The sequence below is a fragment of the Phoca vitulina genome, unplaced genomic scaffold (assembly GCF_004348235.1).
Source record: "Phoca vitulina isolate PV1807 unplaced genomic scaffold, GSC_HSeal_1.0 scaffold2, whole genome shotgun sequence".
Classification (NCBI taxonomy): domain Eukaryota; kingdom Metazoa; phylum Chordata; class Mammalia; order Carnivora; family Phocidae; genus Phoca; species Phoca vitulina.
In genome coordinates this window covers 93,445,369-93,459,889 of record NW_022589705.1, presented here as the reverse complement: position 1 = coordinate 93,459,889, position 14,521 = coordinate 93,445,369, and the positions used below count along the sequence as shown (strand labels likewise).

Here is a 14,521-nt window from a genome sequence, read left to right as displayed (position 1 = left end):
AGCTCACCCCTCCACCCGGCCACGGCCGCTCACAGTGCACCCACCACATGCCAAGCTCACCCCTCCACCCGGCCACGGCTGCTCACCGTGCACCTACCATGTGCCAAGCTCACCCCACCCGGCCACGGCCCGCTCACTGTGCACCTACCATGTGCCATGCGCCGTGTGGGCGACCACGCGTCAACGTCAGTGGGAGAGCAGATGGGAAGTCCTGACCTCAGGCGCTCACCGAATCCACATGACAACCAAAGGAGATTGATTTTTTGGAATCAGCATTTTACGGGGCAATTTTAGAGGAAATAAATGATGACTGTTACTGAATTAAGTATTCATGGAACCCTATTTAATGCAGCTGAAAAGGATCCAGGAAGCCCGCAGATGTCCCTGCCTTTCTTACGGCGAGGGCTCGGGCTCAGAAGCCAGGCTGCTCTGGGCTCCACCACTTCCTAGCACGTTAACCTCGGGCAAAGTTCTCTCACCTCTGTGACCCTGTTCCCTCACTTATCAAACGGGTCCCGGTACCTACCTGTGAGGGCTCCGAGAACCGCCCAGCCCTGGGGAAGGGTTCGATCACCGCCGCAGGGCCGGCCTTGTTACACAACGTGGCACAAGGCTGACATCTAGTGGCCACTTGTCGTGGCTGGTTCCTTACTGGGCAAAATCGCTCCATCCAAATAGACCCATTTTCTGTGACGTGACACCTCAGCTCTGGACCTTCCTCTATCAGACTCTGAAATGCGTGCATATTCCACAGACCACTAGAAGAACGTTCTTTTGCCCTGGGAAGCAATTTATACATATATATATATGAGGGGGAGGGAGAGAGAGAATCCCAAGCAGACTCCACACACAGCGCGGAGCCCAACTCGGGTCTCAATCTCATGATCCTGAGATCACGACCTGAGCCAAAATCAAGAGTCGGACGCCTAACTGACTGAGCCACCCAGGCGTCCTGGGAAGCAGCTGCTTTAAAATGAGATAACATGCAAGGTACAAAGCACAAAAACTGCCCAGGAGAAAACCATGACTATTTTTTGAGCACTTAGGTGCAATCTCGGCCTCACAACCACTGTCTATGTTGGTACTAGGGTCCCCACTTAATAAATGCAGGAACTGGGGCTTGGAGAGGTTCTGCGGCTCGCCCTGGGTCACAAGGCTTGTGATGGGGCTAGGCTCCGAACCTGAGGTCTGGGCCTAGGGCTGGAGCTCCCCACTTGCTCTCCGCCCACTCCACACCCCCCGGCCCCCTTCTTTCCTGCTGGAGACCGGAGAGTGGCAGCATGGGGAGCAGGGCGGCTACTGACGGGCAGAACTGGGCCTGCTAAGGCAGAGGCTGCAGATCAGGGACATCCCGTGAGAGGCCTGCCCTGCATGGCACTGGGGACCATCCCAGGAGACTGGACACTGGGATTCTCTCAGGGAGCAATGGGGAGAAGAGGCCAGAAGCACATGTTATCTCGGATGCAATGGAAATTGATCAGAAGGCCGATTCCTCCAAAAAGAGGTTCTCTGGGTCTCAGCCATCGGCACACTTGTGGGGTTTGGGGCACTTCTGTGGAAGAGGAAGATCAAGAGTGGCTTATGGGAAAGACACACATACTTGTTAAGAAATGCAGAATACAGGAATATATAAAGTGAAAATTTGAGTGTCTTTATCTGCCTTCTCAACTCACTGCTCAGAAGTTAACTGTATTTGTCATGTATCCTTCCAGCTTTCTATTCCTTTCAAATATCCCACTTCATATAGATGCATATGCTCTTTTTTAAAAACAAAAATAAGGTTATTCGGTTCATACCGGTCTGCAAGTTTTCTTTCCCTTAATGTCCTCATTCTATAAACTGGCAGTTAAAATATGTTAGAGCTTCGTGTTTCTAAGAACCCTTTGTAGGTTATTTTGAAGAACAGAATCTCCCGGTTAGGCATTTAATCACCCCTATAACTTTGTATGTCACATCTCGCCTCCTCAGGCACTGAGGATTCAGCAGGGATGTGGACCTGCATGACGAGTCACAGGAAATCCTTGTGGGGTTCTGCCCCCCCCGCCCCCCCATCCCTGACTTTCTCCACAGAGGTGGTAAGGGGGGAGGCTGCCTGTGTGTTCTCTCAATTGAGCACAAATAAATACACACCGAGCACCCTTCTTTTCTTCCTTAGTTTCATATTTGTCAGGAAAGGCTGATGATTTTCACGTGCCCTGGGAAGGGGTTCGAAATACCCCCAGGAACTCTCAACGCTCACCTCCATATGTAGTAAAAAATGAACACAACCTTAAGCCTTAAGGGTGAGGAGGTCCAAGGAGAGTGTTTTCTCCTGATGACGGCAGCGAGACTTTAGAAAATATATAACCAAGTCAAAATCCTTTAAAAAAACTGGGGGCCCTGAGGCGCCAGGCTGGCTCCCTCGGGAGAGCATGGACTCTTGATTTCGGGGCAGGTCATGATCTCAGGCTCTGTGGTGGTTCCGAGTCTGCTTTCTCCCTCTCCCTCTGCCCATGCACACACACTCTCTCTCTCTTTAAAATATATAAATAAAGGGGCGCCTGGGTGACTCAGTCGTTTAGCGTCTGCCTTCGGCTCAGGTCATCCCAGGGTCCTGGGATCAAGCCCAGCATCCGGCTCCCTGCTCAGCGGGAAGCCTGCTTCTCCCTCTCCCACTCCCCCTGCTTGTGTTCCCTCTCTCGCTGTCTCCCTCTCTGTCAAATAAATAAATAAATAAATAAATCTTAAAAAAAAAAATAAAATATATAAATAAATAACATCTTTTTTAAAATGTTAAAGTTGGGGGCCCTGGGGCGCCTGGCTGGCTCAGCTGGAAGAGCATGCATCTCTGGGCGCGTGAGTTCGAGCCCCATGTTGGGCAGAGCCGCTGAGTGACCGAGCCCGGGCTCTGTCACCTACTCACTGACTGCGCGGCTGACTGGGACAGTCATCCAGCATTTGCCTGCGGTCTGACGCCCTAACACTAGTTGGTGGCACAGTTACGGACACTGGGGGGATCTTGCAAGGCCTGCGGCGGTTAGAGCCCCACGGAATTCACAGTGAACGGTGCCGCCCGACAACGCTGCGCCCGCACACACGCCTTCCTTCCGAGGGCTCCCGTAAAGCCACGGGGCCGGGCCGGGGCTTGGGCCGCCGGGTCCCGCCCCCGGACGGCGAAGGACCGTCCCCGGAGCGGCCGCCAGAGGGCGCGCGCGGCGGCGTGGGGCTTCGCGCTTTGTCCCCCCGCGCGGCCCGTCGCCCGGAGCGGCGGCGCGAAATCCGACGGGCTCCTCCCGGCCTCCGCCTCCCTCTGCCCTCGCGCGCCTGCCTGGGTCGGCCCTGCTGTGATGGAGGAGGAGGAGGAAGGGAGTGGGGAGGAGCAGCAGCGATTCTCCTACCGACAGGTACAGGAAAGTCGGGTCCCTGCCGGGCTGGGGGAGGACGGCGTGGAGCTTCTGGAGAGGGAAAGGCCCCGAGGCCTCCGCCGGGCGCTCCTCGGGGCGCGTCCCCCGGGGCGGAGGGCGCGCTCCGGCCGCCTGCGCCTGCGCCAGCTGGGCTGCCGCGGGGGGTGCTGGGAGGCGGTCTCCAGGGTAACGCGGGTCGGCGTGGGACGGTGGGGGGCCCCCTTCTGGCTGCGGCAGCCGCGGTCTCCCTTCTCGGGGCTGTCGTGAGAATGGGGTGTGCGCCCGGGAAGGGGATCCAGGCACAGCACTTAGCGCGGGGCCCGGCCTGCGAGCCCGATACCCGGCGGCTCCTTCCCGCGTGGGTCCCAGCCCCGGCTCCGCAGCCCCAGCGGCGCGCGGTCGGCCCCAGCCCAGCTTCCCCGCACGCGGGGTCCGGGTAGTAAGAACCTCCGCCCAGGGCGGCTGCGGGCAGCATCGGCAGCAGGCACACGGGGCAGAGTCGTGAGAGCGAACCGTAACGCCCTGAGGCGGTGAGAAGCAAGAACCAGGGCGGCCACCTCAGAGAGGGTGGGCTGAAGAGCCGCAGTGAGCTCAGTGCCCGGGAGTGCCCTCCTGCCAGTGTTCCGTTTCAGACGCTCTTAACCCACCGCCTGCCTTTCTTTTGGGAAGCGCCAGGTTTCAGGAAAAGTTGCAAGAATAGTGCACTCAACAGCCATATGCTCCTCGCCTGGATTCACCAGTTGTTAACACTTTGCTGTATTTACTCCTTTGCTCTTTTTTTCTTAATCATTTGAGATTTAATTGCAGGAACCTTGACACCTTCCCTTTAAGTTTTAGTACTTTCGTGTGCCTCTCCCAACAAGGGTATTTTCGTCCATAATAATCTCAAGTATCACACTCAGAAAGTTTAATATTGGTAAAATCCTATTATCTGACGTTCAGTCCATACGCACATTTCCCCAGTTGTCCCAAAGCTGTTTCTTCTTCTGGTCTTTTTTCTTTCATCCAGGATCCAGTCAAGGGGCATAACTTGCATTTAGTAATCCTGTCTCTGATCTTCCCTGGAACAGTTCTGCACCCTCTGTTTTCCTGACATTGATGGTTTTGAAGAGTCCACAGATGGCAAAGGTGTGGTGGGAGATGAACCCTGAGAGCCAAGGCTGTCCTTTTCCTTTTTGCATTCTCAGCCCCTAGTGCAGAGCCTGGCTCCCAGTGGACAGTCCATACTTACTGAAGAAATGAGTAAGGCTGCAAAGGTGGGCTGAGAAATTGGTGAGCAGGTTGAGGATCCCGCCACCCATTCATCCAGCTGTTCTTGGCGCTGGGGGGACAGTAGTGAACCAAACTGTCAGGGTCCTGCCCTTGAGGAATTTGGATCTAGGGATTGAGGCTCGAAGTGCAGTGTTGTCTGCAACATTACAGAAGGCACAGGCTCTTGGCCCCGTCCAGGAGGTGTGCAGAGGAGGAGGGATAAAAAACTTCTGGAACGTTCAGAAGGCTCCCTGTCCTGTTCCTCTAATGGCACCCCCATGCGTACCTAAAAAAGATGACCCAGGGGGCTCTTTATCCCTCGCAGGGTGATGGTCCCTTTGTCTCCTCCTACCATAGGCCTCAACTTACCTAGTCGTTTGACATCTGAAACTAAGAAAGGTCGTTGCCCTTGCTTATCTGCCCGGCCTCTACCCTGGGGTCCTGGACCTGTGTTTCTGCAGTTCCTCCTCATTCTGTTTCAGCTGTGAACACTTGCTCTTTGGGGTTCAGCTGTCCCTCTGTCCAATTCAGTTCTGTCTCCAGCATAGAGAAGGAGCACACCCAGGTGCGCAATAAGTTTGTTGACAGGAGACTGAGATTTTAGCTTGGCTTTGTTTTGCTTCTTTGGTCCTCTGCATGGGAAAGCTATGTTCTTCAGTATCTAAAAGGGTTGCTAAGGAACAGTGAGGGTCCTGGTGAGGTGGGCTAGCAAGCCAACAAATCAAAGGAGGGTCAGACGTGTCCTCACAGACCTTTCCCAGCATGGTCCTGAGCGTTTGTCCTTTGTAACGTGCAGGCCTGGGGCTGGCAGAGACTTGCTGCAGAGGGATGGGATCCTTTTGCATTTCACTAGAGTAACCCCTGTCTGGTTTTTCATTGTTCCCTAAGCACCTAGCATATGCCTTTACTCAGTAGGAACGGGTACACATTTGTGGAATATCTGAGTAAAGTCATGCAGATACTTTGCAAGTGCAAGTCTGACTTTTCTCCCCGCTGACCTGCCATTGTAATTCCTTATCTTTACTTGACCTAAATCATAACCATTAACAAGGAAGTAATGTTTCTCCAAGTCACACTCCAGAGGGCCTCATTAATTTATTAGTACACTTGAAAAGTCTTCAGCCATTATGGAAAGTGCTGAAGGAATTAGGCTGAGCAGACCCCTCTCCTTGGTCTTAATTTTCGAAGGTGTGGAAAGCTCTTATTTGCAACCTCACCCATGAAGTATTTTGACTTTTTGCTGCAGAGGCTGAAAGCGGCTGTCCACTACACTGTTGGTTGTCTGTGTGAGGAAGTTGCATCGGACAGAGAGATGCCGTTCAGCAAACAAACCATTGCAGCGATCTCGGAGCTGACCTTCCGGCAGTGCGGTACGAAGCCAGGGCCTTCCTCTCTGTGGATAGAAATCCCCCAAGTTGCTTTTGTCCAGGAGAAATGTGTGGCCGGGTGCTGTGGCTGGTCTTACCAACAGACGGAGAACATTACCGTCGGGTGCTATTCACGAAACATTTCTTTTCTTGGCTGTAAGATTCAGGTGTTTTATGGAAACATCTATTTCTAGTACCTAACACTGGGCATGAACCTCTTTATTTTATTCTGTTTTAAACTGCCTGGAACATTAGGCATTACATTTTTATCTCATTGCTTTATAACGTTTTTATATCGCCCATGCTGTGGTTTATATGACAGCTGAGCTTGGACATTGGTATCTGTTTGACGTCCGAGGAAATTAATGTCCCCTCAAGCCCTAACTTGGGGCAAAATTTAACGTTTAGAGTTAGTTTCATGGAAGAAGAGGTGTGGCCACAATTACCACAATTATGACAAGGAGGTCATAACAAATAAATCACACAGCCTAGGCTAAAGGCTCACAAAACAAACAAAAAAACAAAAGCAGCTAAAGGCTCCTGTCCAGGGATGGGGCGGCCCGAAGCGCATCCACCCAGCATGGAAAGGGCTTGTTGTATTCATCACTGTATTGTGGGAACTGAGGTTGCACTTTCCCTCCTTCTGAAATAAGATTGACATGAGGATAGCTAAAGCACGTCTTTTTCTCTTTCAGAAACTTTTGCCAAAGACCTTGAAATGTTTGCAAGGTGGGTAAAGAGCTTGCGTATCTGATGCTGTGTGTGTTGACATCCTATTCATACGCTCCATCTGGTGGTATATTTCAGGAGAGCTTTAGTCTTTTTTTTGGGTGTGTGTGGATTTATTGGAGGCTTCTCTCTCATCATGGTTTTGCAAGAATAGAACATCTGCTTTAATCACGTCCATTCAGACTTGATTTGGCTTTTTTTTTTTTTTTTTAATATCTTCTGAGTACTTCTTGTCAAAGAAGCAGAGTTGTTCAGTTCCTGGTTAAAAAGGTATGAAGAACAGCTCGAGGGCTGTGAACATGCAGGGCGTGCGTGTTCTGCAGGGCGGTGTGGGGCGCGCCCGCACTGGGTGCCCAGCGGTGACTGCGGGTGGGTGTCGGGGCAGTGACAGCGCCCAGGGCCCAGCGCCCACCGGCACTCAGCCTCAGGTCCACAGCGTCTGTCACCCGAGAGACACACACTCCTTGAAAAGTGGGTGACTTGCTTTCAGCGGGGAAGCTTGAGCTTTTACAGGTGATTTATGCTCATCTCTTCAATTAGTACCTCAGGTAATTGAAAACAATCGCAACGAATTGCTTTTATGAAGCAGTTTGATGACTGAGGCCGGAAAGGGCTAAAGCTTTCCAATCTGCTCGCACTGCTGATTCGGTGCCAGTCTCTCCCACACCCCGAGCTTTTCACCTTGCTCCTGTTAGCTCTCTGTTGCTCGGGTGAGTATTTTGAATGAATTAAAGCAGTAGGTTCTCAAAGGGCAGACTCTAAATCTTTCCCATCCCTGTGTATGTGAATTCCTAAAAACTGCTTAGCATCGCCAGCTTGGCCAAAAGGGATAAGATAATATTATGGGATACTAATAGCTCCTGTGGTTTATTCGTTGTTAATTCAGGTGGGGGCTCCTTACATGGCGCCCACTATCTCCCCCGAAGCCCCGTGTCTCTTGCGAAATACATTTATCACCCCTCTTGCCACGTCTTTCCTTTTTTCGGAAAATACAACTTCTTTTTATTACAGAGGGCGGCACAAAATGTAAATATGTAAGCACATGATTATTTGACTTGAACATAAAGTTTATTAACATCGAGCCAGGTTTCTCCATCTCAGCACTGTTGGCGTTTTGGACCGGCTCATTCTGGGTTGTGGTGGGGACCGTCCTGCGCATTGTAGGGCGTTTCTGGGCCTCTCTGGCCTCTGCCTGGTTAGATGCCAGCAGTAAGCTCCCAGTCGTGACTTTTCCTGCCATTTCTGTGTTAGCTGTGGGAAAAGACAATGAACGTTTTTAGATGCTTCTGTAAAAATACTGGGAATAAGAATGAAATTGGAGATATTTAGCATTGTAATACATTGTGCTTTCAGGTACTCTGTTTTATGATTACGTTAAGAGGTTGATTTTCTTTTCTTTTTCTTTTTTTTTTTTTTTAAAGATTTTTATTTATTTGATAGAGAGAGACGCAGCAAGAGGGAACACAAGCAGGGGGAGTGGGAGAGGGAGAAGCAGGCTTCCCGCTGAGCAGGGAGCCCGATGCGGGGCTCGATCCCAGGACCCTGGGATCATGACCTGAGCCAAAGGCAGATGCTTAATGACTGAGTCACCGAGGCGCCCCGAGGTTGATTTTCTTTTGCTGGGTACTTGGTGGGTGGGGGGAGAGCCGTATGTCACTTAGAGTGTAAGTGCCCCGGGGAAGGGCATCGTCTAAGTCAGCGGGTCTGTGTAAAGGCTGTCTCGCTGCTGTTGTCTAAGTGAGAGAGGCAGAGGCTTACTGATGAAGCAATGTCTCCCCTTTCTCGTGTCCAGGGGTGTCCTCCAGTGCTCTTCACGCCCCCCCCCCCCACCCCACCCTGAACCTTGAGCCAACGCAAGTACGGATTTTCTTTGGAGACTCATCCTTTGTCTAATTTCACACTGATCTTCAAAATACTTCAGTTTGCTGTCATATAAAAAAAAAAAAAATCCTGTTTTAAAGTTTATCTCGGGGTGGGAGTGAGGGGGCTCCTGGGTGGCTCAGTCGGTTAAGCATCTGCCTTCGGCTCAGGTCCTGATCCTGGGGTCCTGGGATGGAACCCCACATCGGGCTCCCTTCTCAGCAGAGGGAGTCTGCTTCTCCCTCTCCCTCTGCCCCTCCTCCCTGCTCGTGCTCGCTCTCTCTTTCTCTCTCAAATAAATAAATAAAATCTTAAAAAAAAAAAAGCTTATCACAGAATAAAATTGATATTCCCAGAAGGTCAGCTTTGTTTATCCTGTGGCTTTGTGTTTACCCTGAGGCCACCGTCTTCTAGAACTGGGAGTCCTACCAGGAGTCTGAAGGACTGTTTCAGGCCAGCTGTATATTAAATGGTCTTTGTCAGCTGGCTGGGAACCTAACCGGTATTTGTAACATTGTTTCTATGAGAAAATGGGTTTAAATTTGAAATAATTCACCTGTAAACTTTGGAAAATCATCTCCCAATTTAAGTTGCAAATTTCCTTTACTTAGCTTTGAAATCTCTAGTCACCTGATACCGTTAACATGTTAAAGATGTCACATTTTGAAGAAGATAGATATTAGACAGTGAATAGGTTCTAGGAACATTTTGGGAATCGTCTTTAAAACCTGTGCTGCTAAAGGTGTTAAATGAAAAACTGCTTTGTAATTTTCCCTTGGGTAATTTTCTGGAGTCAGAGGTTGGGCGACTGCCTTCGGCTCGGGTCATGATCCCAGGGTCCTGGGATCGAGCCCTGCATCGGGCTCCCTGCTCGGCGGGAAGCCTGCTTCTCCCTCTCCCACTCCCCCTGCTTGTGTTCCCTCTCGCTGTCTCTATGTCAAATAAATAAATAAATAAATAATCTAATGCAAAAAAAAAAAAAAAGGTTTGATTCAGGAGAGTCTCTGATGTGCGGCGGCCGGTGTCGGATATGCCCGCCCCTCCGTTTAGGGAAGGGGCATTAAAACGTGGTGCAGAGGTAGCACGTACCAAGCTGAGCAGTGGCGAGGCTTGGCTTTGCTGTTTCCGGAACACTTCCTCGTGAACAGATCGACTAACCTTACTCTGTAAACAGCTCACCATGCTGCTTCCTTCTGCTTGTTCTTTTGTGGCACTTTGCGAAGAATGTGAAAACCGGCTGAGCGGCCTGATCGTGTGGCTGAGGGCCACGCTGTGTGCATGGTGCCAAACTGCCTCCCCCCCGCTACACCTGTGGCCGGGCTGCCTACCTTGTGGCTGCACCGATGTCCCCTTCTGACTGTCCCCTTTCTCTCCCGGTCCTTGCGGATGGCCGATTAGAAGTCGCCTCCTGAAATGGATACTGTCAGCGCAGGCAGATGCTGTCATTCGTGAGGAGATGACACGCGCCATCTGCACATTTAGTGGGAGGTGAAGGTTTAATTCGGCCAAATTATGGAGTGTAATTTCTGTGTGATTTTCTTGTTAACGGAACAGATATTCGGTGAGGACTGTGTGTTGGCCACTCTACTCGTTATTAAGGATACAAAGATGCCTACTTACGCCTGTGCGTAAGGTTTCTACTTATTTTTGGAGGAGGTGAGAAATGGCAAGAAATGGTGTAATTAGAGCAATAAATTATTGACTATAGCTTATTATCTGAAATTACCTTTTAAAGCAAAGATAAGAGGATTGGAATGAGAATTTGATTCCCAAGTTGTGAGCAAGACACAGACTCCAGTTTAAAAGATGTTCTTTGTTCTAGCTCGGCTGTGTTGAGGGAGTGCATTACCTCCTTGTTGGGAAGTGGGTGTAGGGGGACATCTGCCTGAGCTGCTTCCTGTAATTTAGCCCCTGGGATCTTGGGATCTTTGTTCTTCTACTTCACATCTGTTTAAGCAGAGGCGATCTTCGTGTTGTTTGATATTGTGCCGTTTTCTCTTTTCACTAAAGGTGTGTGCAGACGTGCTGCGCGCTCTTTCTGTGGTGTTTGCTGTGACCACTGTGCCCAAGCAAGTCCCCGCGCAGGCACCCGTGGCCTCGGGCGGAGCTGGACAGATGGGCTGCTGCTTTCCTTGGTCTCTTTAATTAGTATCTTGGCGAAGTCACTTCACTCATTTTTATGTCATTGTTGCTTAATGAATTTAATCTAAAAAGATGGGCTACTTAGAGAGCCTTGCTAGTTTGGAGTCTGACCATGAACTTTTGGGTTTCATCAAAACTTGAAGTGATACTAAACATTTTGGTGAATTGTTCCTGCCCTTTCTACAGACACGCGAAAAGAAGCACAATTAACACCGAAGATGTGAAGCTCTTAGCCAGGAGGAGTAATTCACTGGTGAGAGATGAATTTCTTTCCTCACTCCCCTTTCCCATCAGAATACATTATTCCCAATTAATCACTTGCAGCCATGAAGCGATTCCCCAGGGCACCTTGCATTAAAAACGAGAGACGGTTGAACCATTCAGACCTGCCCGCAATTTATAGTCTCTCTTTCATCATGATGGATCTCGCTAAGCCAATTTGAAATTTTCTAATCAGCACTCTCTGGATTTCATAATTTGCCTTTTCCGTAACATCTCAAAACTTCGGCCCTGTGTTCCATTTACAGCGTGCTGTCAGAGACAGGCCACGGGCTAGCGCGTGGGGAGAGTTGTGTTTCGGTGCGCACAGCTCTGCTCTGGTGGGCCAGGGGTGGAGGGAGTGTCTGCACGGGCGGGATGGGCAGAGAAGCGAGCATGTTTTCTATCTTTCCAAAGAAATCTAGACGTCATCTTGACCAGCCCTCATTTTACAGGTGATGCTGTGATCATCCCTGGCTAGTGGCCGTGACCAGGGGCAGACCCAGGGCGTCTGAGGTTTTCTGACCTTGTCTAATCCTAGCAGTGAGAACACTTTTCGTTCCCCGTCATGTGAGCTCCACCAGGGTGGACCTTTGTCTCTTCTCTGTTCCATCTGCTGTGCCTAGAATAGGGCCTGGCATACAGCAGGTGCTCAATAAGTAGTTGCTAAATGAGTTTGTATAGCAGTTGACAGTTTACAGGGGGCTTTTATAGTTATTATTTTACATATGTTATTTAAAACCTCACAGCCACCCTCTGAGGGTTTTTCATAACCCCATTTATTAGCCCGATTTTACAGGGGAGGCCCCTGAAGTTCAGGAACCTCGCAGAGCTGAACATGGAGCTCTTGGAGGGATCGCCGAACCCAAACCATCGAGCCCGGAATCTGGCGCCGCTTCCACTGGGCTCCCCCCCCCCCCCCCCCCGCCCCGCTCTTCTGATACCCTCTCTCCAAAGTTGAAGTCAAGGCTAAGGACGTGATTCCTAAGGAAAACAGCTAAGGTGGCTGGCGGTGCCGTGCATCCGCGGGAAGACACTTCCCTCTCTCCATCCATTCTGTGCAGGTCATGGCTGGCAGCTGGCCGGCTTCAGTGAGCCGTTTCTTCCTTTGGCAAAGGAATGGGCAGTGCTAGTCATCTTAGAATGTTAGCTGGGAAGTTATCTGTTTATTGCACATTTGTTTACTTCCAAATACTGTTTTTATTTGGGGCTCTCAATTTTTTTTCATGACAGAGTTGCGGCTGAATTTACGCGTTCGATAAAATGCTGCCCAACGGCAGGGACCTGCATTATTTACCCTGTATCCCTGGGACCTGGTGCATAGTAGCTGCTCCGTGACGTCAGTTGGATACATTTAGGGGGGTATTGATTGTACTGCTGCTTGGTAGAGTATCTTTAGGCCTCGCGTGCCTTCTGCACGCTCCACATTTTAACTCTTTTGACTACTCAAGGAGCTCCTGCCTGTTGGGTAGGAGTGTGGGCAGCATTCGGTTGATTTCTGGAGTTGATTGCTTCTTCCAGGAAAAATTGGAAGTTCTGTTTCACTCTGAGGAATGTAACCCAGGCTTTTCCACCCAAATTCTTAGGGCGGGAGTGGTTAGGAGGGGTAGATTCTCCTCCGCTCCCCCAGGTTTATAGAGTGGCTTCACAACCAGATAAAATTGTAATTCTTTAATTTTTTTTTTTTTTGGTAGCTAAAATACATCACAGAGAAAACTGAAGAGCTCGCTCAGTTTAACACAGAACAAAAAGCAAAGAAGAAGAAGAAGCTAGAGGATGACAACACAAAATCCGTGGTGCCGGCAGAGGCTGCAGCCGCCGAAAAGGACGGTTCTTGACTCTGTCGCCACCGCCGACTCTGTCCCTTCAGCAGGGGGGCGGCGGGGGGCAGGGGCTGCCACAAAGGGATTTTCGAAGGGATCAGTCGAGATTAAAATAAAAAGGCTAAGAGGCTTGCTGGGCTGTGTTCTGCGGTCATTGGCTGCAGAAGCTAGTGTTGGAGCCGGAGACGCCCAAGCGAAACGCGCCGTGTCTCCCCGGCGCTAACACAGGAGTCCGAGGGGCCGAGACTGGAAATGGTGTCTGTTGCCATTCATAAGGCTGTGTCAGCAATGGGATGTGACGGACTTTTTCGAGCAAACATCTTAGTTCTCTCTTTCTTCTTCTACATGAGTCTTCTGGCTGACAGTCCCGGAGAGACCAGTCGAGCTGTTTATTTAGTTCTGTCGATCACCGGTGTGGTTTTTAAGCCTGTGTCGCGTGTGACCACAAGGTAAATGTGATGCTCACAGGTGCACGTTTGGAAGGTGTCCATTTTACTTTTTAAAGGTGATTTTCTCCAGAAACACAGTTTATATAACTTTTCTCCAGGTATTTTGTAATTTAACTCTGGTTCTACGGGATGGAGGTTTTGCTTGAGAGGAAACCTGCTCTCTTCCCAAAACGCTTCCCTGTGTGGTGCTCTGGTTCGGTCTGTGAGGGCCGGAGCTTCCAGTCCTGCTGTCTTCTCTGCGGGGTGTCAGGGGTGCCCAGGGCATGCCTTTCCCTGCTGGGCCAGGAGGGATAAGGAACGGGACCGCATTTGGGAGCCCTCTCTGTGCCAGGCTGCCCCGGGCCTCCATATAGGACCTCAGTGCCTCCTCACAGCTTGATGGGGTGGATGTGATTCTACCCATTGTACTGGTGTGCAGACCGAGGTTTGAAGAGGTTAGCGCGCTGCCCGGGTCTGCTGACCAGTCAAGACAGTATTCACCCTGGGGTGCTCACCCCCTAAAGAGGGGATGAGAGAGCACAGGACAGGTGTTCTGGATGGAATGGATACTGATCAGCAAAAGACACCCCACAACAGTTTGGCTAAGCTGTGGGCACAGGAAAGCACTGAAATCAAGCCTCAGTCTCAGGGTCTGTGAATGACTCCTCCTTTCACCTCAGAAAAGGACTGTGACATCCACGCATCACGTCAGCTAAGAGAAGGGAATCCTAAAGCTTCGTCCTGACAGTCCCACTCCCACCGAGATCTGTACTGAGTAGCTTCCTTTTCGGGTAAGCTGTAAATCTGCATTAGGCGAGGTTGGACGCTGGAGGCCACGGACTTGCCAGAGGTCCGCCGACGCGGATTTGCTTCCTGGTCTTGGGACTCTAGTGGCGGCGTGACTTTCTGTAGCTTTGTGTTCTCATCAGTGAAATAGGGCTTATGTGACTGGAAGAGGAAATGGGGAGGACTGTTGTTACGGGTCTTGTCTTTATGGATTTCTATAGCTCTCCAAACTGGGTATATGGGGGATTGGAAGTGGTTGAACTCCATGTGTGCCACGGGCGTCCGTGTCTGGTTCAGGGCTGGAGAGGGCCCCCGGCCATGGCCTGGCTATTTTGATATGAAGTTTTCTAGCCAAATTGGAAACTCAACTTGATGTTCATGTAATCGTTTGGTGTATTTGCATATTTATGTATGATCTGATTTCATTTATTTGAGAGAGAGAGACAGACATAGTGAGAGAGCGAGCGAGCACGTGTTGGGAGGAGGGGGAGAAG

General features: G+C 50.5%; 1 protein-coding gene and 1 long non-coding RNA gene across 2 annotated transcripts in view; one reads left to right on the top strand and one right to left on the bottom strand.

Annotated features, from left to right (window-relative positions):
* LOC116625407 overlaps positions 1-3,510 on the bottom strand; it is a 6,277-nt gene extending 2,767 nt beyond the window's left edge. The window contains exons 1-2 of the long non-coding RNA XR_004298068.1: positions 3,378-3,510; positions 527-779 (exon numbers count right to left, since the gene is read on the bottom strand). This is a non-coding gene — a long non-coding RNA (uncharacterized LOC116625407). The remainder of the gene's footprint in view (positions 1-526; positions 780-3,377) is intronic.
* Positions 3,249-14,490, top strand: CENPS (centromere protein S). The gene is made up of 5 exons (XM_032393895.1): positions 3,249-3,383; positions 5,881-6,004; positions 6,697-6,730; positions 10,919-10,985; positions 12,685-14,490. Exons 1-5 carry the CDS (start codon positions 3,327-3,329, stop codon positions 12,826-12,828), a joined length of 426 nt encoding a protein of 141 aa, XP_032249786.1. The 5' UTR covers positions 3,249-3,326; the 3' UTR covers positions 12,829-14,490.
* The last annotated feature ends 31 nt before the right edge of the window (positions 14,491-14,521 follow it).